The sequence below is a fragment of the Pundamilia nyererei genome, unplaced genomic scaffold, assembly GCF_000239375.1.
Source record: "Pundamilia nyererei isolate P.nyererei 1_Seehausen unplaced genomic scaffold, PunNye1.0 scaffold00054, whole genome shotgun sequence".
NCBI lineage: Eukaryota > Metazoa > Chordata > Actinopteri > Cichliformes > Cichlidae > Pundamilia > Pundamilia nyererei.
Genome location: NW_005187455.1, coordinates 1,438,967 through 1,465,775, shown reverse-complemented (window position 1 = coordinate 1,465,775; position 26,809 = coordinate 1,438,967). Strand labels below are relative to the sequence as shown.

Here is a 26,809-nt window from a genome sequence, read left to right as displayed (position 1 = left end):
ACACACATACACAGTTTTTACACTCCCACACCTGCGGGAGAAAACGACTCAGGCATATGACTGTCTCTGACAACTTTTTTCTTTCTTTCTCTCAGAATGAAGAGGTCCATAAATAAATAAATAAATAATTAAAAAAATGATCCCAGAGAAAGAGAGAGAGCTGAGAGCTTCTGGTCTGCTGATGCCAGATATCTGTTTATATTAATGAGTTTTAAACAAGCAGAATTCCAAATTTTTAACAGTAACTTCCTGTTATCATAACAGACGACTGCTGCATTAGTGTTATCATGGGTGTTGATTTCAGGATGATTTAGAGCACATGTACTTCTTTCACCTCACCCCCATCTGGTCCCGGCAGATGGCTGCCCCTCCTTGAGCCTGATTTCTTCCTGTTCAAAGCGAGTTTCTCCTTCCTACAGTCACCAAGTGCCAGTCATTGCTGGGGTTTTCTTTTTATCATTGCAGGGATTTTACTTCATCAAAAAGGTCTGACTTTGTACAGCCTCTGAATCTTTTTGGTTAGGCGTAATCATCTCTGCTACAATAAACTTGAAGACCCAGAGAAAAAAAAAAAAAGATATTATAACATATCTACATATATGCATGCAGATATGTGCAAAATGTAAATAAAACTGTTTCCACATCAGTGCTGCAAACGTCACAAATCGGTTTAAAAACTGAACTGTGTAAGTAAAGGAAAAAGAACAGTCTAAGAATATATTCAAGAAAGGAGCAAAATCTCACAAAAACATTAAAAAGCTAAACAAATTTTGCAGCATATATTTCTTAAACGTACCTCTAAAATTTTCCCAAACATACACACGCTTCCCACATGCTCACTGAGCGTAACTCTCCTCTTGTTCCTAATCGTGCCAATCTCTGTGCTTAACAACTGAAATAAATGCTGTGAGAAACTGACATCGCACATCCTGTTTCAGCTGTTTGACCCACTGTTTACATTCTTGCTCTCAAGCTGCGCAGAAATCCATGTCAGCGCCAAACACGGAGAAAATACCGCAGAATGATCGGCTACTGCCCTCTGCTGGTGAGACACAATTACTACATTAGAATGGACTTTCATTGTTTTTTCCAACTGAATTGAACCACGTGTTCTTGTCAATTTTTAAAGGTTAACTAAAGAGATAAATAACCTTTTACAGGAAGGAATCTGTAGATTTCACAACATGAGGTCCACTGTTCACAGACCAGTGAGGCGATGGGGATCATGTCCTCCATTTTATTGACATTAAAAGATATGATATGGAGACTTGGTAATGAAAAGTTGAACATATATATGTAGTTTATTAAATATTGAATAAACTGCTCACTTTAAAAGCTTAATGCAAGCAAGAAACTGCAAAACTAAATGTATGCAATCAAATATATCAGAGATATTATTATTAATGCACAGAGACCAACTGTTTTGGAAAGAGGTCAAAGTGCTCAATGTTTTGGAGCCCATGTGAATTACAGCCTCAGTTTCATGTTCTTAGCTGAACATGATACACACATGCTTTAAAATGCTTGTTATAAAAAAAAAAAAAGTGACTTGAGGTTTAAAAAGCATCAAGATTTTTTGTAATCAGACGTGATTGATTTTTCTAAATTCTCATGTACATCGTTAGAAACCATAAAAATCACATAACAGCATCTACAAAACCATTAAAATATAGCTTTATTGAAACATGATGTTAAAGCGATCACATTTAAGTTTGCGTGACATACAGTACATACAAACATCAGGCACAGATTTGGTAATCATCTTTGACTCGTGCAGGCAGCGAAAAGCGTCTGGAACTCACATTAACCAAAGTTTAAAGAAACCACACACACAAAAAAATATCTTTCTGTGGGTTAAAAACAACACAGATACTCCACAAAAACTTTGATTAAATAGAAAAAACACACAATGAAGGAACAGCCACAGGCCTCGTTACATTCAGCTGAATTTCCTTCATGATCCCCAGCTTGGACACATTCGGGACATTCAGGCCAGAAAAACACTGACTGTTCAAACTTGGATAAATTGTGCACCTTTTCCAATCAACAAATTCAACACCCACACACCTGTAGACAATCATCAGGGTGAAGCAACAATTAGAAAGCGATGTAAACAGTTCAGGCAGCCGCAAAACTACACAGTGAGGAGTGCAACGATTAACGGCATGTATGTCAGCAGTGACAGCGCTATGCACACAACAAGTGAAATATTAAATAATCCAGAAGCATGAAATACACGTCTTTCAGGTTCTTATCTTCTCTTTTTAGTGTTGGTCTTATCCTGCATGAATATACTGAAGTTCAAAAAGAAAAGAGAAAAAACAAGAGACCTGGTGCGATTGTCTGTAAGATGATTTCCAAATGTCACATAACGGATATACGGAGGATGTAGAGACTAACACAGAGATAATTAATAAGCCGATGCTTTAAATAAATCAGGTGGTTGGCAGTTTGGGAGTCGTGGGATCGCCACTGTTTACAAAGCTCTTGCAAAAAATGTTTTGTTGCCGCCACGCTGACCAGCAGGGGGAGCTCTAACAGAGACGAAGTAACACCATTACCCTTCATGCTGTGTGCGAGTCAAGCATCTCACCTTGTCGTGCATACAATACTGCTCAGAAGGAATTTTATGAAATACGAGGGAAAGGTAAATATGTGCAGGATGTCTCTTGTCAGGTGAATGAAGCTAAACAACAATGAGCTAAGGATCAACTTTTAAATAAAACAAGTTCACACACACTTTAAAGCTTTCACCAACACACAGAACCCTTAAGAGTCTCTTGCAAAACCCACGGACACTTTAATCAAGTAACAATTTGTGTATGTACGTGTTCAGCCTGTTTTAAAGAATCTAGACTCACTCAGGTCACAGTAAAGCAGCATTTATCCTCATTCAACGCTTTCCACGGGCACATAGCAAATATGTCACACCGAACGCTTGAAATGACACACCTGTGAAAATGTACTTCGGGCTTTTGTTAAACCTTTTTGAACCTGAAGCTGATTTAGACCAGCATTTGGATTTCTCTGAGCCCCGACCGGCCGAGCTGTGGAGAGCGAGGCTAGACATCCCTGTCTCATTTTAATTGCTCCAACGTTGATCAGCCACACCAATTAAGGGAACTGCTTTTAAGAAACCACAAAGGTGGCTTCGGTAAAGAGACCTGGCCTTTAAAAAAAACATTTCAGCAGGTGGGTTTAATGTTGTGGCTGACTGAGAGCAGAGTCTCACCAGTGGAAACTGAGGAAATGATGTGAACAAAAACTCTGAGCTTTAGAGTCGTGAGTAAATACTTCTGGGAGTGTGGTTGGAAATAGCAGCACAATCTAAGCCTCCAGCTATGACTACGAGGAAGTGTTCACCGGGAATGCAGGAACTACTGTTTTTCAGTGTTCAGAAAGCAATCAATTGCTTTTACTCACTTCAATAACCTGACCAGCATGTTATAGCTTTACCAAAACGACCTTTGGGTGCCAGGCAGACACTTTCCAGCTCTCATTTATTTAATACAGCATTGAGACACTTTGTGGTGGAGGTGACAGTGTTAAAGCACATAAAGGCCATATAAATAGCTGTGATATAAATATATGAACTCAAAGATATTCACTTTGGGTGAAGGTCCTTTGAAAGTTAAGCAGAGTTAACTCCTCTGTGGAATAGAGCCATAATACAAAATGTGAAAAATCGGCACCGCCTTCATTTTTTCAGGCCACAACGCTCAACCAGGCAGAGGATCCGTGTGGACATCGTAGTAATATCTTAACTTAAAGCTGCCAACTTTTAAAGTTCAAGTTAAAATATTTGGCTCTTTGGCCTTCCTTGTGATCTATCCTGACATGTTTTCAGACTGACTGTAGTCACTGGCAGGTCAGGTTGGGTCTACTGAGCCAGGCCCAGATCTGGATCATCTCCTGTGGGGTCCTTGGGTGAACCAGCATTAAGCTCTTGTAAGCGCAGGGGTTCGACCTGTATTTCTCCTCTATGTTAAAAGTCCTGAAGCCTTTGTGCTTTTCGGGGGCCAGCCCCAACTTACGAAGACACATACCCGTGTAGACGTCATCTATTGGGTACAGCGCTACGCGCTGAGATGCGTTATGCAGGCGAAAGGCGATGTCACCTGAATAAAGGTAGCCGCCTCCTCCTGCGTACGGTGGGTAGATTCCAACATACATGCTCTCTGGTATGAAGTATTTGACCCTCTTGTCTCGGTGGGGCCCCGCATTCGTGATCACATCACCCACAAACAGGTCCTTGGCTTTGGGTCCCGAGAGCCCCTTGAGAAAGTCCATGATGCGGTAGGTGTTAACGAAGACGTCGTCGTCGCCTTTGAAGATGAATTGGGCGCCGGAGCAACGTGCCTGGATCCACTCCAGGAAAAGAACTTCTTTGACAGTCAAATTGAAAAACGAATCACGGAAATCCCACTGGATGATGTCTTTATGGCGGGCATTCTCAAAATGCAGCATACCAGACAGATCTGGGTGGTGGTCTCCAGGTGTTGCGTTACCAAGGAGGAAAATGGTAACCACTGTTCGATTGGCTAATACGCCTGCTTTTCCCCAGGACTGGCGGATGGCCTGGCGGCGATCAAAGTGAGGCACCAGCGATTTGACAGCCAGCAGCAGAAACGGTGGCTCCTTGCAGATATCCATCTGGTCCATAATGATCGGGTAGGAGCGGCAGCGCATGTAAAGCAGGAAGTCCTTGAAGCGGGGCAGCAGGGAGTTGTAATCTTTTACCTGAGTGGTCACCCTGAGGTTAGGCTGACAGACGTTGGATGTCAAACTGGTGTCATTGAGCCACTCAGGGATGTCGCTGCTGCGGTTCGTCATGAAGATGTGATTGCTGTGAACGTCCAGAATCTGCTGCTGGCGGTTCCAGTAGGCCGAGCTGGGAGCCACTTTAGCCCAGAAGCGTTTGGAAGGGATAAGAATCTTTTGATGTCCACTTTTGTCTTGGTTGATGTTCCGCGAGATGATGATGAAGATAAAGAGGTTGACCATAGTCAGTGACACCACAACCTTAAGCCTCATCTTTGGCAGCAGCCCCATGACAGATTACCGCACACGCCGACACCTGTGCAGACACACAGAAGAAGAAACAAAGACTTTAGTCTTCACTACAAACTGATCTTTAGTTTTCATCTTTTACCTTATTCTCAAATCACTCAGGTAATTTCAGGTAGGAGGAAGCACGAGGGAGAACAGTTATCTATGGTGAAATGAGCAGGTTTACAACTTCCCTCTGTTGAGAAACAATGGGTGGAAAAAGGAAGAGAAGACACCTCAACCACACTGACAAAACGATCACATGGAAACCCCCGTTTGTGTTGTAAGACGTTGTGTAAAACTATGTCAGAATAGTTTGTTTATCCAAAGCAACAGCAAGATTACGTATTGATCTGATCAAGAAGGTCAGAGGTCAAACTGCTGATAAGACTGAAGCAGAGTGGTGTCATCTTCACACTGAATCACTTGACTTTTCACAGGTTGACTGATATGGTGTATAATAATGCTTTGTTTGTTTGGCTGTCATAGTTACTTCTGAGTGAACATGCTGGTTCACTCAGAAGTGATGGCTGTGCTTACCAGTGAGGGTTAAACTGATTTCTTACAAAACACTTAAAAACTTCCTGTAAAACTTATGAGGTGGCATGTCTCCATTATCACCATAATCAAATCACAGGTAGGGTAAGTTTTTTTTCTTGGAATAATTAAAAACAAAAAATACTCCTCCTACGGCAGACACAAAGATAATTTAACTTTGAGCTACCTAACTAGATCTGCAATCATCAGGCCTTGCTATTTTGTTCACTTTATTTATGTGTGTTCATGCAGCATGCGTTCACAACTGTGAGCCTGAACTGATCTGATTACCAAGCTGCGTGTCCAGACCAGTCCAAACTAAATATGAGAAACCAATTAGCAAATGATCTGCTTGGTGTAAGGAGAGTTCAAGTTTACCACATTAACTGTCGGGATGAAGCACGATAAGGTACTCTGCCTGAAATCACAGCACTGACAACATGTTTACTCGTTTACTACGCCAGAGGGCAATTTAACGGAAGGCAAACATTTGAGGATTCATTGTCCTCCTCTCTGCTTTTGTATCCTTTGCTTAAACCAATAAGAAATGAGGACGACATGTGAGCTTGAACAGACAATACCGTCCTTTCAGGAGGCTCAGCTATGCCTCAGGTTTCTGTTTAGTCACGCTTTCCCCTCTGAAAATGTCCTTACCTGGAGTTCCCCTCACTTTCTCCTTTTTCCTGCAGACCAGTGAAGCAGCCACTTTAACGCAATATTTTCATCAAGTTATTGATAAACTACATGTTTTGGTACTGCTTAACCATACTTGTGACAAAGTCTAACCGAGTAAATGTTTTCACTGTGAGGCTGCACACTTCTGGGCAAATTTCCAATCTTAACAACACTCTGAAGTCATAAAGACTAAAAGTAAAATAAAAAAGACGACTGGATAATGATATAAGATTGCAAGCTCTGAAAGCCAAAAAGGGTCTGCTCATCTGGGAGACATCAGGGCTCATTTAGGGAAAGTGCTTCTTGATCATCTCAGTCAGAAAAGCCGCTCCCCAGCATTGTTTCCAATCGAATAATTTCAGTGATCTCAATGAGATAAAGACTTTTGCTGCTGTTATTTATTGTTAAAAATCAAGCGCAGCCTCTTCTTTTCTGCTTTTTGACACGACCGAGGTGCCTGTTTGCTTTCACTTTCCTCTCATCTGCGTCTGCAGACATCTCATCGCAGAGCTTTTGGGACAGACAAGACACTTTGAGTTATATTTTAGGTTTAAGGAAATCCCGTTGTAGCATTAAAGATTACAAGACACAGGATTTGTTTGCTGTTAACCAGGCACAGGTAGGTTATGAGGCACTAGTTTGTGTTGCTGGGGATTTTCATTGTATCTGAAAACTGTTTAGTCTTTTTTTTTTTTTTTAGAAACATTTGGGTGTAAGGGTACTGCTCATTAGTGTGTTTAGAGATGGTGTAGGTGTTTTTAATTCTAAACAACTTACAAGAATTTAATTTTGCCTTCACCTGTTTCCACCAGGTTTTGGCCCCAGAGAGCCGAGTCAGGACATTAAGACTTATTTATCTTCATTACAATTATCAATGTAAACAGCTCAAAAAGCGGTGCGAGCTCTGCCTGATGAGCTAACAGATCTGAACTGCTCCCTGGATCCTTCCTGCCTCTGTATTGTGTTGCTCTCTCAGCCTCCTAGCAACAACTCTCCTCTGCTGCACTCCTGTTTGCTCTTCTTTTTCTATTCCACGAGCCTCGTTCACTCCTCCTCACTCTGCCCGTCTCCATCAGGTTTCCTCTGTTCCTTTGAATTTGTTCTGACTCAACGCAGTATAGGAATACATCACACTTATCAGTATTATATCACCAAACAGACAAGCATGGACTTATGCTAGTTTTCCTTCAATCTCCTCTTCTCCCTTACTCTCATGGATAATTAAGCTTTCCCTTCCTCTGCATCCCATACAAACAAGATCATTTCTGGGAAACAAGTGGGTGGGTCGGTGGGGGAGGCTCCTTAAGAAGAAAGCTAAACAACATGTAGATGAAACCACAACTTCTGGACCTGTAATTAACCACCAGTAGTCTGCAGCAAAATCCACGCATACCTGCCTAAGTCTGGCTGACCATCTGCATTTGGTTTAAGACATTAAACTCAGTCATAGTGTTTCACATCGAGGCCATTTTAGCTGAAGCATTTAAGGCATGTTGGTGGTTTGACACACAAATATCATGCTTCTAGCTGTCAGCATTAAAAAGACAAGGTCTACACTTGTGGTTGACACTCACACAAAAACAGATTAGGCACAGTAAGGTCATGCACCAAACTTTAAGCTATAGTTTCAGTTCTTTTGCATTCAGTCAGTGTTGTTAGAGCTGACTCCAGCTTAAAGACAGTTAAAATCGGTTCACACATGATTTTCTTAATCTTGAAATATACATTAAATGAAAAACAAAACTTAAAGATTTGGAGGCACTGGAGGATGTGGAGATGTCTGGTCACGGTTAGTTCCTGACTTGAGCGCATTTGACAATAAAGCCTGCCTTGAAAGGACAGCTGGCAAGTGACAGCCCTCCTGCTTCTGCTGGGACTACTGTGTGTTTTTTTCTATGTTAGGTTGCAGTTTCCTGGTAGGTAGAGTTAATCAGTGCAACTGGGAGCACCTGGCCAGTTTCTCTCATTTTACACAACACATTCGAACACTCATCCAACCAGTAACACTACTGACTAACAAACCTCATAATGTAACTTGAGGTTTTTGGATTCTTTGGGTTAATAATTCATATATTCTGGTTTAACACAGAATCTCTCTCATAATTTGTTTTGGCTCATAATGTCTTCATTATATTATGATATGTCTTTCCATGCCTGCGAGCCCACTGAGGTCCGCTTCGGCCTGAGTGACTTAAATCCCATCAGACAGTGGGTGCAATGATCCATGCCTGCCTGTTCTTTTGGGACTGTGTGGACTCTTCCTACCGATCTACATTACAATCAACTATCTACGGCAGCAGACTTCAAAGTATAACAGGAATGACTATTCGACCGTCGGCCCTCCAGATGTCTGTGTCCATGTCTGCAACACAGTATAAGCAAGGCATAAGCTGGACTATGACACGGGCACGCTCACCACAGGAAGTGTGAGAGACCTCGAGTGATCCGAGGCAAAAATCAGCTGCAGACAGCTGTTACACAATTCTTCTACCATTTCTTCCATGGAAAACTTATGAATTTTACTTCCTCTGGAGCTCAGTGACCAAAGGCTTACTTATACTGTAGGTACGCTAAAGGACAAGTAAGTTCGAAGATTAAGGGGCGGGGGAAAAAGTGCATTGCTGCAATGGCAAGAGGTGAACTTAATTCATTACACAAAAAGACATCAGAGCTTCAAAGCAATAGAAAAAAAGTCACCGTTATCATGTTTCATAATAACTGGAAGCAACTGAATTCAATTGTCTGGCCCCACCAAGTATGCTGGAAAGCTGTCTGCAAGTGAACACAACTGACTGATGGCCTTCTTGATTTGATTAATCTAACTAGATCTAGTTACCTCATCAATGTATTATTTTTAAATGGACCCTCATTTTAAGGATATGCAAAAACACATTTAGATCCAGAACATAAGCAGTGCCCCAAGAAAAGACAGTATGAGTCACATCCTGTCATCACAGGAAGCAGTGCACACCTATACTTGTTATGGTGCAAAGTACTCCTAAAAATTACAAAATAAGTGGACAGAAAGTTTTATTGTATTTTTTCTTAAACCGACTGTATGCAGAATCCACACAGAATGAGGAAAAAAAGTCGAATTATTAATAAACTAATAATAAGAAATAGTCTCACTGTGGTAAAAGACAGCAATGGAGCATGATAACGGTTCAGGCAGAGATGAAGAAACGCAATGTCAAAAAGCAGTCTGCAAACATCCGCAGTGGCACTTTTATTGCTCACAATAAACCTTTATGGCTCTTCTTTTGCAGAATTCGTCTGAATTGGCTTTAAAGATAAAAGATAATTATACTTTATTTAGATAACGGACTCCAAGACAGTCAGGCTTCTTTTGTACAGATACACTTGACTACTTTGATTCAAGTCAACCATCAAAAGATGCCTATTAAAAACCTTTGTGGTATGATTAGGATTTTTGGGGGGTTAAAGGACTATACATTATACACTGAAACAATAGCATGTAATCTATTTTTGATTTTTTTATTCCATATAGATACAATTTGCCACCATCGGGACAAGACCTCTCTGTGTGTACTTTACATGTTCTTCCTGTATCTGCGTAGGTTGTCTATGGGCACTTTGGTGTAGTTTGTAACATAATTATCTGATCCGCTTTTAAACCTCTCTCCATTATTCATTAACTTTATGTTTATCTATCATGAAGCTTGTGGCGCCACCATATGGTGTCGGGTAACAAACAGGTCTGTGGGATTGTGATGAGGTCAGTAATTTACCAGACAACACTAGACTGTGTTTGACCAGTGTGGCTTCCACCTGATAAAAAGGTTCACTGAGGTAAGCCATCCCACCTGAGTGGGGGATGGGTGTGAGACACTACAGAACAATGGCAGCTTGAAGGGCTGGGTTTGTATGCTTCTTAGTGGACCTTAATAGCTTTCATGATTATGTTTAGATGGCTTTAAATACTATACTGTGGAAAGAACCGATGAACAATGCACCTTCCTAAAACCTTAAACTTCATGTGTAAACATAACAGAATATAGCTATACAGATCTAAATGAGAGTCTTAATGTGACAGACATGCCAAGAGATGCACTGCCTATTCAAAACATTTCCAACGACGCACATTGTGTGATCTTACCTGTGCAGGTGAGTGGGCCTCTTCAGCTCTTGTTCTCCTGGTGTCTCCTCAGCACTTTTACCCCATACTTTTGTGCACTGTCTGGGGACAACAGCCAATGGGGAAAAGGGATCGGGAAGGGGAGGAGGCAGAGAAAAGACTGAATCTGCAAATGAGAGAGAAAGAACCCAGATGTCAATATTGAGGAAGAGAGCATGAGGACAAAAAAGACATCAGTTCTAATTTTACATACTGAAAGCGTGCTTCTTAAAGAAAGAACCAATAACCCTGATTTAAATACAAAATGATAACTATATCATTTAACTAGACTGTGAGCAGTCATGATTGGGTGGGAGGGTATATACAGCTTTTAATAATAAAATACAGTTTTATGTGTGATATTTGGAACAGATGTAGATTTGCTGTTAATGAAATTAAAACCCTGGTGTCAAAATTCACAGTAAAACAGAACTTGGTTTCATTTAATTTCACTTCAGGGAGGTTCAATCATTACTATGATTTATTTTTGTATCTTTTCACGGTTTTCATTTTTTTTATTTTTAAGTTAATAATTTCCCTGACAGGTACCACAGGACAAAATGTGTCGACTAAATCTATGTGAAAGCAACAGAGCTGGTTTCCAGAGGGAGTGCTTTCTTAGTACAACAATAAGTAATTCCCCGTGTACAGTATTCTTACTCGAAATGCAGATCCTAACTTCATGCTGCATATAAACATGGCACTCTGATTGCCCAGTGGTACAAAAAGTGGTTCACTTCTTAACACGGTATAGTGCTATGGCAGGTTATGCTGCAAACCTATTTAGAAGAAGTGTGCTGCCACTCATGATCAACATAGCCAGGGTTTCTTTGTGTTAGCTGACTTGACAAAAACCAAAAATACTGGCCACTTCCTGTGCTACCTCTCAGGCTCCTAGCAGACACACTTATATTATCGATTTCAACTTCCTATGTCATCCTTTTCTCAGGTTTTTGCATTCACAAGAGTTTCAGAAAACCTTTGACCTTTACGCCAAGATCACTGAGATTCAAACTCATTTGATATTTTTAAGGAGCACACCTATGGTATCAATTTGAAGTTCCTATGTTGCCTTGTTCTCGAGTTATTGCATTCACAAACTTAGGCGCCAGAGAGATTTGGTATCATGACAATGGTTTTAAAAATTTACCAACTGAGCGTCAATCAGACATTATCAAAAGGAACAGATGATAGATACAGACAGGACAAAGTCTTCTGAAGTCTTGTGATTTGACGTCTATAAATGCTGAGTGATTCAAAAATCAAGCAGAGGAATTTTCTAATCTGTGTTCTATTAGCTGCGGTTCCAGAAGTGTCAGAGAAACAGATCAAGCAGAAAACATTAAGACATTTTCTGCATCACCAACTGAACCGATCTCCCGTGACAATGTGACGCACAGTCTGCATCCCTGTAACTTTATGACTGAACTACATTCACTGGTGTTTGTAACACATGACTGAACAGACTTCATGTGGAACTTTTTCGTATAGCAGCAGATAATGTCTATTACACTTAGAGCAGACCGTAAATTAAAAACAAAAACAAAAAACAAATCAGTGAGTATGTGATGTCTCTAGCTAATGTTTAGACTTTGAACATAACCTGATCCTGACCAGGTTATGTGTTCAGAACAAGTTGCCATAACGATCTAGCGAGGTAAAAAAGAACAGTGAGTTTAAGCTTGCTAACCCATTTAACTTCTTGTAGCACACCTCTCTGCTCCGGTGTAGGTTATGTTCCAGATAAGAGACCAGTGAGGCGCTAAATGTATTTATTTATTTATTTATTTTCTTAGACAGAAATGTTTGCATTTTTCTCTGAGCACCAATCAAGAAATGGTTTTAGAAGCAACTTTATATTTTATTCCCCTCTATGTTGCAGGAAATTTTATGATAATCTGACTTTCCCATATATTCAGTAAAGTGATAAATTAAATGTATACAGTCTGAGCCTGAGTTTATCTGATATACAGTTTGCCTAGAGGCTAATCACACTTACACATTTGACTAATATTTTTAAATTTGCTGCAGCTAAAAGAAAAATGATAACATCTCACTAAGCAAAACAAACAACATAGTTTATTAACTTAAAAGAATATCCAATTATTTTGTCCAGCTGACATGTCAGATCCTTTCATGCGCTGATGACATACTGACATGTTTGTTAAGTTAGTAATTTTTACAATACTTTTTTTGCACACTTTCAGCACCATATACACACACTCTACTTCTATAATCGCATACAGACACACACCATGACCCCCCTACCTCAATTGTCAATCCTTAATGTTTAAATTCCATAAAAATTTAGTTACTGCCACAAAACTCTGGAGGCTGGTCACTCAAGTGCAGGTAAACATCTGACTGACAGCAAAGCCATGAAACAGACTTCACATTCATGAAACACAGTGCAGACTATTATCACCATCTCACCGAAAGACAGGAGGGGTTGCTGTATTTAACAGAGCTCTTCTCTCCACAGAAACTAGACTTTGTGCTGTTCAGGACTAATACTTATTTTCAGTTTTAGAGATTTGTTTGCTTACTAATATTTGAGCTTACCCAAGGTACTTTTCCTTCTTAAGAGTCCTTAAATCTGAGCTTCTCCTCCTTACACATACATGCCGTTGCGTGGATGTCTGCATAAAATCATCTCTCAAAGCATTTTGACTTTAAATTGTGTATGGGAGCAACTAGCAGGATCTTAAATAAACTTGTACAGTTTGTTTTTGTTAGATAAATCTCTCACAAACAGAAAGAAAGATATAAATATAAAGAGAAAAGTGAAACACAAACACACACACGCAATAATAATCTAATGCTTTTGCAAAAGACTGATGTAGAAAGCTCGTTTTATACAAACATGACTGGGTTTTGTTAATCATTAAACTGCCTGTGTGTGCTGGTTAGATATGAGAGGACAGCAGATAGCAAGCATAGGCAACCTCTTAACGAAACAAACTGAAAAAGCCACCGGAGGATGGCCAAACAATTAAAATGGAGTTAATAATCGAAAGGAACGCCTGGCTTTGTTCCATTTCTGTTGCTTCTCATGCTTTCCATTGTGTTTGTTTGACCATGCTGAGAAACTTTCCTCTTTTCTTTCCTGCATATGCTCCTGTACATAAGTTATTTAAGACTAAATAACAACAGTTTGTTGGGCAAAAAACAAAAAAACCTCCCAAAACAAAACTACAATGCAAGTGAACAATGCAAAAGAAAACTGTGCAGTTTTCCTATTTAAAACATTATATAGACCACGATGTTAATGCTAAAAATTAGGTACAGAAACCTCTAGTGAAAAACAAACAAACAAACACATTTTTGGGTTTAAATTGTGAGTCTTGGAGGGCATCTAAAATGGACATAAAACATATTTTTGCAGCTCTGGAAATTTCACGAGTCTCTAAAATGCTGAAAAAGGCAACACAAATTTCAAAAGTGAAAAATCAACACACCTCTTTTTACTTTAAGGACCTGTCTGACCCCGCTGAAGCTGACATCTCCAATCACTTCTGTCTCATTTTACTGCCGCTAGGCTTTTCGTACTAACTGCAGATGAAAACACTAATTACATTTTTAACAGTGAGGTTAAAGCAACGTTAACTGCCATTACTATTCAGATGAATGCACAACTAATGAAGCTCCACTGATCAGCCACGCCCTTCTCAACGTAAAACTTCATCATTTTTAGGAACTCAAAAACAGATAATGTATCTAGGACATCCTCTTCACTAGCTGGTTGATATTTGTGGGCTTGTTTTGCAGCAGGTCTGGTTAGCACACATGTCCTACACACTCACCGTTGCAGAACACATGTCCTACACACTCACCGTTGCAGAACACATGTCCTACACACTCACGGTTGCAACCCTCCCAAAGTTGTGTGAAACAGGTCAGCAGGGCAGAGAAGCCAAAAAGGCTCAGGCTGCTAACTGCTGTGTACGAGTGATAACAGATAAGTCTCCTCCACAGGCCACGTCAGGACTGTGGACAAAGTTCAAGCTTCAATTGATAAAGGCTAAAAAAAAAATTAAAGATAAAGAGTCTAACCATTTAGAGGAGCATGCACCTGACTTAAGGGACGAATATTTATTGCAACTTCCCTTTAATTTTTTTGACCAGTGTTTATGCTGAAGGTAAAACGTCTCGTCTCTGGCACCACTTACGATATTTTGGTTTCACATTTAACGATTTCCTCTGTGGGTGTTACCAGTGGCAATGCATCGCAGTGAAAACTGGCCATCAAGATCTGGCAAAGCAATGGGCAGGTCCCAGTTTTAAGTTTTTCCTTCTAGAGCGAGTGGAGTTTTCAGCATCCTCTGGATCAAAAACTGTTTTTCCACCACATAAAGAAACTGAGCAGAAAACCTGTTAATGATTTGAGGTGACAGAGCCACTGTTCTTGATGTACCTCTCTGTGGTCTGCTTAATAAATTCAACAACAATAAAAGTCAAGGAAAGGAACGCAACAGTCACCCATACCAAGCTAAAAATGGATCTGACTGGAACACTGTCACAGATTTTTGTTTAAACAAATGTCCCATGAAGCTATACAAAATGAATCTTGGGTTATATAAATAAAGCATGATAATTACTGATGATACTCAACAAGAGGATTACTGCCTGTCCCCAGTCAGGATCATCTCAAGTACATTTTGACAGTATGCATCTAGAAGTTCATCATTTCCTTTTATCTCTGACATTGTAATGCATTATAAAAGCACTTTGAATTACCTTTGTATATGAATCATCATTATCCATGGATTGTAAATTGTTGAGCAGACTCTCTTCACCTTTATAGGTTGAAACTACCAAAGATAATTTTTTGGGGAGTAATACTTCATACAAGACTAAGATATTACTGTACGAAAAATGTGGGTCTAATGGGGACACGGTGCAAAGAGAGGAGGGCCATAAATAGCCTGAAGGCTGCAACTTAAAGAGGGACTGTCTGAGCTGGAATATATCCACCAAATGTCATGGCTCCTTCTCAGAATTTTCCATTGATGTGAGACAGTCTCCTAATTTTATTTGTTGGTTCTGATCGCTGTGTTGGTTTTATTAAAATGCAACACATGCGTAACTAGCCTTAGAGGACATTCTGTTAAAAATCTCCCATTCATCCTCATCGGAATTACTATAAAACCACAATAACAACCTAAATATTTCAACCTAGAGGTCCCAAAAAATTGATTCCGTTCATCATCCAAGTTAATTGGATGAGTGACAAAACGTTTCTCCCACTGAAAACGCTACGTCCAGACAAACAGAATCAACCTTTAGGGTTTTACTTACCTCAATGATTGAGCATGCACCGAGACAAGCAAGAGGTCCTTGAAGTATACAGGGTGGGATTATGTTCCTGGTTTTGTACATGAGACCCAACAACAACAATCCTAAAATAACAAAAGCCCAAAAACTGAAGTAATATCAGGAACACTAATTTCCTTATCCAAATATGGCTATGGGGTGGGTTCTACGGGGCGAAGAACAGCTCTCAAGCTCTGCACATTTATTCTCAAAACAACCTGAGGAAATGTTCTTTTTTTCCTCCTAGTAATGCTAAAGTGACCATTTCTAAGCTACAGTATAGTGATGGGGAAAGGAGAGACATTCACTGCCTCACAATAGCACTGGAACTTAAAATAGACTGGAATTTCTCATTATCAACAAATACTTGTGACCCTGGCTACACTTAGGCCACCTGCTAGTCATTTGCTCACACTCAGCACACACTGAACTTAGGTAGTGTCACTCCAGTGTGACCTGATGAGCAAAGATGAAGTGCACTCTGCAAAACGAATCATGAACTTCCAGTCTTTAGAGAAATGCATTGACAAGACCCTCCCTGCAACTATGACAGATAGCCATGTTTCCACTGAAAGGCTAATTGCAAATAATGACAGGAACTCCTTGAGAAAAACAAAGAGATTAACCGAAGATCTCTGTCTCAAGGGATTATAGTGTACATCTTAAACATTATAAAGCTTGTAAAAATGAAGTGAGACATCCTAGAAAGTGTTTGCCAGTAAGAAAAAAACCTAAATGGTAGCTTTGTTTACAGAAATTATGCATCTGATGCTAATGCAGCAAGAAAGGAAATGGACTCTTTAAGCTGATCAAGTGACAATGTTATCACATCTCCCGAGGAAGACGATAAAAACGAGTAATTTTGCACCTGCACATTTAAATTGTGAAGAAAGCGTGTATGGATTCAGATGACTGCTAAGCTTTAGCTTTAACTCTACATTACACATAATTAAACACCACCAATATCTCAAGGTTTTCTTATGAATCTACCCTTCTTTTCATCCCCTGATAGTTTTATTAAAGTCACTATTTAACCCATGTTATTATGTGCGTGCCAGCACAGCCACAACCACCTCACCATGTATACTTCTCAGGCTCCTAACATGACATGGTGAGCTGCATGCTTTTTTGCTAAAAAATCTTTTTGAAGCTATTGCATTGTGCGTGCACAACTTTTCTTTATGTCAGACGAGATCAGAATCACATTATGATAACAAGATTATAGTTTTCCATGTATAATTAAATAAGGGAGAAAGTCCATAACTCAGACATCATTAGGCTGGAATCCTTGAATGACCTGTGATATCGAACCTACTTTGAAATATATGGAAGACCTTAAATCCACCTAGAAACAATACAAATGACAAGCCATGTGGTCTCAACTTGAAAATATCTGTCTGGTTCTTGTGCATTAGCGAACTCCTATAGCTGGCATTGCATCTACATAGTTACTATGAATGGCTAAATGGATACAGATTCTTAGGAACTGAGGCCAGGAAGTGGTTATGTGGCGAAGACGGGAAGCACAAAGACAATGGTTCACACAATGACTGTTGTCAAAAGGGAACTGATGTTTTTTTATTATTGAGCATTTTTAATAATAGTTTAGATTTTCCATAAGATTCACCAAGAAACAATGCTTGTAAATTAATTGGGTGACAAAATAGCCACTGACAATTTAGTTTCCATTATCTTTTTTATTTTGAGTTTGTGTGAGTTGTTGACCACTCATATGTTGCCCAACTCCAGTGTTCCTGTTGCCAGACCGCTAAAAGCTACCTCATGACAAAGACTTAATGGAACAGGGGAATACAACAGTAACAAGATGACTCATTAAGGATGCAACAATTCACATTTCCATTGAAAGTAACAGCTTATAATATGAACTTACATGCGTAAGTGGAGAAGATGATACATTTTCCAATGATCTTTTATCAGTTTAATAAAGTATTACTCTAACCTTCAGTAAATTAAACCCTACTTACAAAAAACAACAACTTAAAAATCGGTGAATTTCTTTTGCTAAAAAAGTGGGCATCAAAATCTTTACTTTTAAAAGCGGACAACTATAAACCATCAACAAGAACTATGTTGTGAACCATTAACTTCAACAGTTCAACAGTAAGTTTTAAAATTAGGAGATTTAGTGAAACTACAGACACTATTAATTATGTTTAAGGCTAAAAATAATACTTTGCCTTTCACGTTACAAAGTTTCTTTTCAATGTGTTCGGGGGGTGAAGACAGCAGAAGGAAATTTCATTTTAAGCATCAACTAACTAGGACTACACAAAGATTAATGAGTCCAACAGTTAGGGGTATACGACTGTGGAACTCTCATTATAATCTAAAGAACTGTACAAATTTACATTGTTTTAAAAAGTCTAACATGTCTAAAACGATAATTCAATATGAAGAATATGAACCAAATTGGAGTTAATTGAAGAAGGTTTTTTTTTTTTCCCCTCTCTCACGCTTTCTCTCGCCTTATTTTATTCTATTTACTTATTTTTTCTCCTTGTTATTATAGTGGTATAACAAGGAGAAAGTGGTATATTGCTGATTGTAAATTTGATGTTTGGTGTGCGTTAGGATCTGGAGATAAATGTTAGTGTGTTCCTTGGTTATTAGTTGGATTGCAGATAGGGGCAGGGTTTAATAAGAATATTTTCTTCTTCCTGCTCCTTTTCACGCATTGTTACAGTGTTATACCGAGAAAAAGCATGGTTTGTGTGTATGAAAGGACAAAACTGTTAAAACTGTTGAACCAAGTGTGAAATAAATAAATAAATGAAATGACATGAAATGAAAACGCACCTTCAAACTTTCTCCAGGTGGTTTTCATATACAAATAAAGCCAAGGATACAAAGCAGTCTAAACTTTAACTTCGTAAAATGGTTCGGCTTCTTTTAGAGTACTATTGACAGCATAAACGTAGGACCCAGATAAAGACAAAGTAGTACAACTCAGTTGGCTTAGGCTGTAGACATATCCACTGACTGAATGGAGCTAGATTCTAGAATTTAACCTCAGAGTGTGCTGGAACAGAACTACCACCATAAATGCAGTCAGAAATGCTGTCTTTAGTTTCCTCAGTGTGCCATCATCCTGCAAGTCATCACTTACATTAGGCAGTTCTGTGAGTGTCCTGGCTATTATACTGGCATCACTTTAGTTTTCCTCCCATTATCATTAATGTCTTTTTAAGCCCACTGATGTATTTGCCATATTCTGGAGCGACCACGGACTGTAACATTATGGATTAATTCTGTCTACTCAGTAAGCTGTTTTTAATGGATCTTGGGAAACAGCGTCAGCAAAGCAATTTATAGCTGGTGCTAACTTGTGTGCAAATGCACATCTCTTCATATTAGTGATTAAGAAACCCTGGTATTGTGAAACGACTCCGTTTCATGTGACAAAAAGTTGAACAAGCAGCCATTCCGGAATCTCTGTTTGAGCAGTATGTCTCAACCTTTGCGGTTTAACGGGGCTAACATTGAAAGGTTCCGTTTTGAGGCTGATGTAAGGAAAAGGAGAAGAGGCTTGTGTGTTTGATTTTGACAGTCTTGTGCAGAATACAAAAAGTCAGACAAGTTGAGCCTGGATGCGCAGAGAGATCTGAGCTGCTCTGCCACTGTATGACTGACTTTATGGCTCACTCCACCGTGAGTTGATCCCTGTTGTGGGTCCAATATATAAATAGAAAAAAAGGAATGAAATTCCAGACACATGTTATAAAGGTACTGTTTTACCTGTTCGGCTCCTTATACTTTGCCACATGTGAACAATGTTAATTGTAATTTAGAACTCTTTTTCCTGGCAAAAGATGTTCAAGGTTTTTCCCCAGCTCAAAAAGCACAGTTTTGCATAAGGCTTTTGATTTCCCTTGATTTGTTTTTGTTTTCAGTTCACTTGAATTTGCCCATTTCCGTTTAGCTTCAGTGTCTGGTTTCTTCATTAGTCCGTTTAATTATGACGATATTAAGAGTAATTTCAGAATACATTTTACAATATATATATATATATATATATTTAGTCATTGCTAGATGTTTATTAAATAGTGAGTAAACATGTGTACAAACATTTTTAATCACAGCAATGCTGAGGTTTATTTGGGGAGGTGGAACCAGATTTATTTATTTTTTTAATGTAAAAGAAATTCTGTTGTATAGTGAACTAACTAACACTTTATAAATACATTTTTCCCCATTTAAAAGAAGAGCTTACTGGTGGTGTTATGTTGACCTTCATATAAAATCATTTGAATAACTGAGAACAAAATTACTAACTTCTGTTGAGCAAACAATGCCCACGAAAGGTTTGCTTTTGATGTTCAGAAACTGAAACACGTGGTTGTGTGCATAAGTGACTGTGGTCACTTGTGCACACATCTTGGCATTACTGCCAAGTTACAAGCTTTATAGCGTGTAAGAAACGAAACCAAAGAAAAACAAAGAACAATATTTCTGTTTGAATGCAATGTTGTAATTCAGGCTCCATGACTGTCTAAAGGTGGTTTACAGTAAGCTGAATTAATTAGATTGTTTTTATTACTTTTTGTAGGCTTCTTATCTATTGAGCTGCATAATAACACAGCTTTTTTCTATATAGAGAAGTTTTTGGCACCCAAAGAGATTTTAGAACCAAAGAAAATCACCATCACTGTAAGAATTTTTTAAAAACAGTTTCTACATTTGGTTTTCATTTAATAATTTATAAACAATGCCATCGTTTAGAGGATGTAGAGAAATACCTTATTAAACAACAGAAAATATACACTGCATTCACTGTACATGGGCACACGCGCCCCAAAGACTTCTTCTGGGGATAAGCAGTGTAACAAACCTACAGTGTGTGTGCTGTGCATGTAGCTTTGCTAAGTGAACATTAAGCTGTATAGCTGATCAGGCTGTGTGACTGGCTGTCTAAATGGGGCCTTGCAGATTTCTGTGTTAACGATAATGTGGTTATAGTACAGATCTATTGGGATGCCACCATAATTAGCACCACCCCTGGGTATTGCCAGATCTCCAGTTTCAGGATGTGCTTAAATTAATGACCTTGAAACAAGAGGAAGACGGCTGAAAAGCCAAATGTATGAATTCAACTCAGAGCAAAAAAGCAGCATATGCAGCAAATGTACTTCTGTACTTGTGTGAACTCTCTCCACTGTAGTATATGAGGAAGAAACCCTTAAGTAACATCAAGCCTAAAGTAAATAACCCTCACTCCTTTCCATGTTCCTTGAGCCACTAATTTGCTTACTACCCATGATGTCTGGAATATTAATGAAGAATTTGGGTGGTATGGATTAGATGAGGCGACACATTAATCTAGGATCAAGGTCACAAGCCTTCAATTAAAAGGACACTTGAGTTTGTTCACTTCCTGCTCCGGAGTAGACATGAAAAGAAGTATCCTTTTAATTGGCCATTTATGCAAATAGCCACTGGAAGAAACTATAATAAACTCAAAACAACCTTCTGTTATATTTCACAACAGTGCAAAAATACTGCAAACAATAGTCATGTGTGGCTATCTATAGTGCACATGGGATGAAGCCCAAACACCTAAAAGGAAACCGTAACAGTTCCTCACCCTCCACAGAGAAACAATGAAAGCTGTTACTTGCGGAGGACACATATACTAAAGGAGGTACCCTCACACTTTCTTAAGTAGTTAGCTATCTGTCTATTAAGCTTCGTAACCCGTGGATGGTCTCCAGCTCCACTGTATTGAACTCCTTAGTGTTACAGAAGCCTGCAATCGATATTCCACCAAAATGGTGGAGTAGGACCTTTTTAAAGTACTGGATGAAGGCCTGGGGCCTGCCAAAATATCAACCTGATCAGCCTACAAGTAGGAAAACATAAAGAAGATGAGGTGCTGTTTGAATGGGGAGAATGAGGACTTACACACAGTACAACTGAATGCAATTTTCTCCACTGAAACAAATGAAATAATTAAAATACATTTTAAGATACACTTCAGTGGCCTCCAAAATAAAGCCTGTGTGAGAAACACTGCTGTACAAAAATGTGTTAATAAATAGTAAATATTAGCAGAGCTTTTCTTCCCTCAGTGATGCATGTCTGTACGGTGATGGTATTAAAGACCGACTTAGCAACACAAACAAAAAACAGTCTCACTCAGATACAAAGGTCATTTGTATTAATGAATGTGTCTTTGCGGTTATTCATATTATGTTCTGCAGCAGCCAAAAACTAGGTTAGAAAAGGTACAAAAAATATATTAAAAAAAAATTTTTTTTCTGTTTATCTGCATGAACTTTTTTTCGGGCTATATGATAACCCAACTGGCAGGGCTGAGATAGACTTTGGTTGCCCGACCGGAGATGTTGCTAGCTCCGGGACGTCGGGCTAGCGATTTTGCAAGCCCTGCGTTTGGTTCTTTAGCCGTCAGAATTGGTGTCTGAAGGCCAACAAAGATACCCAACGGATTTACTTTACCAAGCGGATCTTCACGGCCATTGGGCCATTTAAACTTTTTAACTTTAAGATGTCACACTGTGTCCATTTTTGGAATTATTGTGATTTAGTAAATAATTAATAAACAGTCACTTGTATAGAACGCCTTTTACTGTCACTATACACTTGTACAATGAGATACAGAGAATCTCCTACTCAGTGCAGCTAGCTACGATAGTATCTCATTCATGAATGATTAAACTAGGTTTATGCGAAACCATTAATCAATCACAATTCACACAGCATTATCGTCACAGGCCAAAGTTGGAAAAGTCACTAAGGGACACTAAGGGGGTAAAATTTGCTGGTTGACTGGCCAGGTTGCTCCCTCAGGTGTGTGGTCAAAAACAGGGTGCTGTCTATTTGGAGCTTAAAGATGAATGACTGTATAATAAACTGAAATTGTCAGACTATGTTTTTAGAGATATATTTTCAGACAATGAAGCCAAGATAACAAACACTGATAACATTGGAAAGTTTGGCTGTTTTTGTACACACCTGGGATTCTCTGTATTTTTCTTTGGCTGGCTTTTCACTTGTCACATTTATGTCTGTGAATGATTACATTTCATGTATACTTTAATGCTGATACAGAATTTAGATGAATTGTACAGCACACTGTCGTAGAAAAATGTACATTTTCTAAGAGAAAATATCAGCTCTACCAAAATGAATTGATTAGACACGTTTCTGCACCATGTTTCTGTTGACCTTTTGAGTCCCTTTTTGTTTTTCTTACTGTATCCAAATCAGTATGGGCTACACCCCTGATCTATAGTACAGCAATTTCAAATAAATATCATAGACTGGACAGATGTAATTTTAACAACATGTTAAAACTAATACTGTTAATTTTGGCGCCTTTACATTCATTTTATCCACTTTGTATTCGTAATTCCATAACAGACCAGTCAGAAACTTCACCATGACTGATAAGCAATGCTCATCCTAAGTGTGGTTTGGATGTTTCTGTCTAAACATAGCACTGGTACAGGGCTGACGCACACACATCTGTGCAGAAAAACCCTTGGAAAATGTTGCTCGTGTGATTCAGAAATTTGATCATGAAGTGCATACACAGCAAAAAAAGGCAGAGAACAGACAGAGAAGGAAGAACAGACAGTTATATTGGGAACTTGTTTGTCCAGGTTTAACATTAACACCAAGTTTAAAACTAACTTTCCTCTGTGCTACTTTTACAGATTGTTTATATGTCCAAAGCAGGGAGGTCAAGCTCATTTTTAACTCAAGGGTACATACAGCCCTAGTTGATCATAAGTGGATCACTTGTTTAATCACTTAATGATAACCTACATGTTTGTGAAATTTCAACAGTGTATCTCCGTATTTTCACATTCATAGGCTTAAAGGCTCAAATTAGGTCCTATTTACTCCAGTTCCTAAATGAAATGCATTGCAGTACAATTATTCATTCCTATTTTGAAGTTAGAATAAGGGAAGAATGTGTTTACAGTGATATGCGACTTATTTTCAGGGCATGTTAGGATGGTCAGCAAGAAAGATTATTGAACTTTTTCTATGTTGATTATTATGCAGTGATTTTACTGCTTAAACTTGGCTATATATGGCTAATAAAATAAATATTGACAAACATTTCCATCTTTAAGGTTTAAACAACATGCTGGAATCTGTAAAAAAAATTTTTTAACTTCCCAGACATTTTCACTCCCAGAGATTGCTGGCACAGCTCACCAAGAATGAAAATGCATTTTGGATTTTAACCCTATTTAGTGGTCGAGACTTAACTGGGTAGTCCACCCCGGCCACATGTTTTGACACCCCTGCATTCGATGTGACACTTTTTGATTGAGAATAGCTACAAAAATGTCTTACTTTAGTTTTGATTCAGTCACTTTTTTATCTAGGGATTGAGAGTAACGTAGTTTCTATTCTCTGTATGTCCTGTACATGTGGCAGAATTGACAATAAAGTTGACTTTGACTTTGACTTTGACTTCCAAGTGCCTGAAGTGCTTTCAGTCTCGCTCAAGTTATTGTTAATCATAAACACATCTTTATATTTGATAGGCAGCTTAAATATTTACTGCATTTAACCCCGAAACAGGTAAGTCCATTAATTCATTAAGGTTAGTCATTTAGCCCTAAAGCAGAATAATGCTGTATTTTTAAAGATAGTACTGCTTTACAAATGCCACGGCACTACGTCTTGTCATAGTCTGTTCTTCCTACTGCGTTTCTGGTTTCTTTCTTGAGTTTTCCTGAAAAGGAACAAGCACTTTTCATGTACAGTCCTGTTCCCCGAGTAACTCGGACTTTCCTGGAAACTTACTGGGTCGGTTAACTTACTATGAGGATCTAGTTCAGCTACTCGATATGACTGTTACTCCGGACAGGTGGGAAAAAATAAACTCGGTTGAACTCACTTGCTTGGCAGTCAGCCTAGAGACACTCCGACAGCGGCGAAATAGTGAAATAAATCCATCACGTGCCGTTTCCGGTGGCTAATCGTCGTCTGTTTACCGAGGACCTCCCGTGTTTTCCCTCCGCTAACAGCCGAGATCTGCTGCTTATCGCGACTGGTCTATTTTTTAACCGTCTCAATTGTGACTGCACTCGCGGTCGCGGCACCTCCCAGATCACGCCCTGTACAGTGACGTCACCTAGCGCGCGATTTATAAAGGCTAGTCCATTATTAAAAGGCTGAAATTGTCAAGGCGTCATCATAAAGAGACCTTGACGAGTAGAAACCGGTTAGGCGACAGTAATTCTTCGAGCTTTAATTCCAGGGAACCAGACTTTCCTGTAATATTTTGAAGTGCTGTTGAGCAATAGTTCCGGAGGTTTTCTGAAGGTCTCTGGCTGCTTTTTCAACCTTTTTGGTGCCCTGATCATTTAAAGAGGAATGTTTTTATTATTTGTTAACACTAACTTATGAATTATTCAAGCATAAAAAGGCAGCCAACTGGTATGAACCAGTGTTGTGATCTCTTTGTGTGTATTATCATCAGTTAAACATTTTAGTTAACTAAAATAAAAATAAAAACTAGACTTTTGGAATAATAATAAAAATAATAATAATAATGACAATAATAATAATAATGATAATAATAATAATGTGTTTATTGAGACTTTTGATATTTACAGTACTGTGAGTCTTGCCTCTGGCTTCCACACAATAATACCACATTTAACACTGAAATGAATAAAACCTAAAGTAAAACTCTTAACCGAAAAAAGAAAATTCACTTTGGAAACTAACCTCAGTTAATAATGCCATTACAGATAATATGGAGGCTCTTTCATGAATACAGGTGTGCCTTGGTTATATATTGTCATATGGTTGGCAAACGTTATATGCAAACTTTACAAAAACACAAATACATACTGTATTTGACTTCCACATTAAAGCTTAAACTCTCATCAGCTGTGCCAGTGTCAAAGCCTTTGCTCCTCTGGAGAGTGTGGTAGTGGCGGAGCAGCTTCATCTTGTGTGATGGGTGTGTGTCCTCCAAACAGCAGGGGGTCAGTAGCCATTCTGTCTACTCTTAATGACTGGGACCAGGACAATGGAGCTCTGCTGTGTGGTGGACTAGGAGGGGTAACAGAGCCACAGCTGGTACTCCTATGAAAAGAATGGACATCTAGACTGTGGTCATAAATAATTAACCAGAGGACACACAGAAGTTTATACAGATGAAAGTACATCTGAATGCTAAACCTTATTGACGTTCATAAAATATATCATAAAGCCAACTTGCTTTTAGCACTTCCTCGAAAGCAGAGGCAATTAAAGGATTGTAAAAAAATAAGGTATTGGCATATTATACACATTATAGTTATTGATGACCAAAGCCTGCTCTCATGTTGTTACAGATATGACCTATAAAGACCTCAAACTCTTGAAGTGAAATTGCAGTCTAGTTGCAGACAGCAATAAAGTTTGAGGCTATTCAAGGATTATATCATCCTTATGATGCTCATATTTGTGGATGCCACAGATGAGCACCTACTATTTCTTGTCTTCTTTGTTGATGCATACTTGGTGTACTTGTAATGTACTGCCTGTGCAGACTTAAATCAAACTGGAGGGTACGTAGATGTCTGCATGGAGTTTAGCATTCACGCTCATGCTTAAATTGTTCTGAGGTGAATCTATGTTTGGTGTGACCGAAGAGGATGCAAAGGTGAGATGGAGGCAGATGATCAGCTGCGGTGACCACTAAAGGGAGTAGCCAGAACAAGAAGTGGTCAGTGTGGCTGACAGCATTTATACATGTTCAGTGTGTTTTGACAGCCATGCGTAATTGCATGGAGGATGTACTTGAATATTAGATTAACTGGCAGTTCTAAGGCTAAGTCCACACTAATGTGTTTTCGTTTGAAAACGCATTGTTTTCTCTCCATTTTGGCGTCCCGTCCACACTGGACGGCGTTTTCTCTGATAGAAAACAGCGTTTTGAAAACGCTCTTGAAAACTTATGCATTTGAAAATGGTACTTTAAGGTCGCAGTGTGGATGGCAAAAATGGAGACTTTCTAAAACGATGACGCATGTTAGTGATATGATGCAGTCATGTGACCAATTAAACTAAGGCATTATACAGCAGTTGTTTTGTTTGCTCTCGATT

At 38.9% G+C, this 26,809-nt stretch overlaps 1 protein-coding gene across 1 annotated transcript; it reads right to left on the bottom strand.

Annotated features, from left to right (window-relative positions):
* Positions 1-1,862: 1,862 nt before the first annotated feature.
* b3gnt2b (UDP-GlcNAc:betaGal beta-1,3-N-acetylglucosaminyltransferase 2b) lies at positions 1,863-24,811 on the bottom strand. The gene is made up of 3 exons (XM_005733695.1): positions 24,606-24,811; positions 10,379-10,523; positions 1,863-5,077 (listed from the first exon to the last, which is right to left on the bottom strand). The coding sequence occupies exon 3, from the start codon at positions 5,050-5,052 to the stop codon at positions 3,859-3,861; it is 1,194 nt and encodes a 397-aa protein (XP_005733752.1). The 5' UTR covers positions 5,053-5,077; positions 10,379-10,523; positions 24,606-24,811; the 3' UTR covers positions 1,863-3,858.
* Positions 24,812-26,809: the final 1,998 nt, after the last annotated feature.

Bases quoted from the DNA above. Each gene is read 5' to 3' on its own strand.
- b3gnt2b (XM_005733695.1), bottom strand. From the start codon at position 5,052: ATGGGGCTGCTGCCAAAGATGAGGCTTAAGGTTGTGGTGTCACTGACT.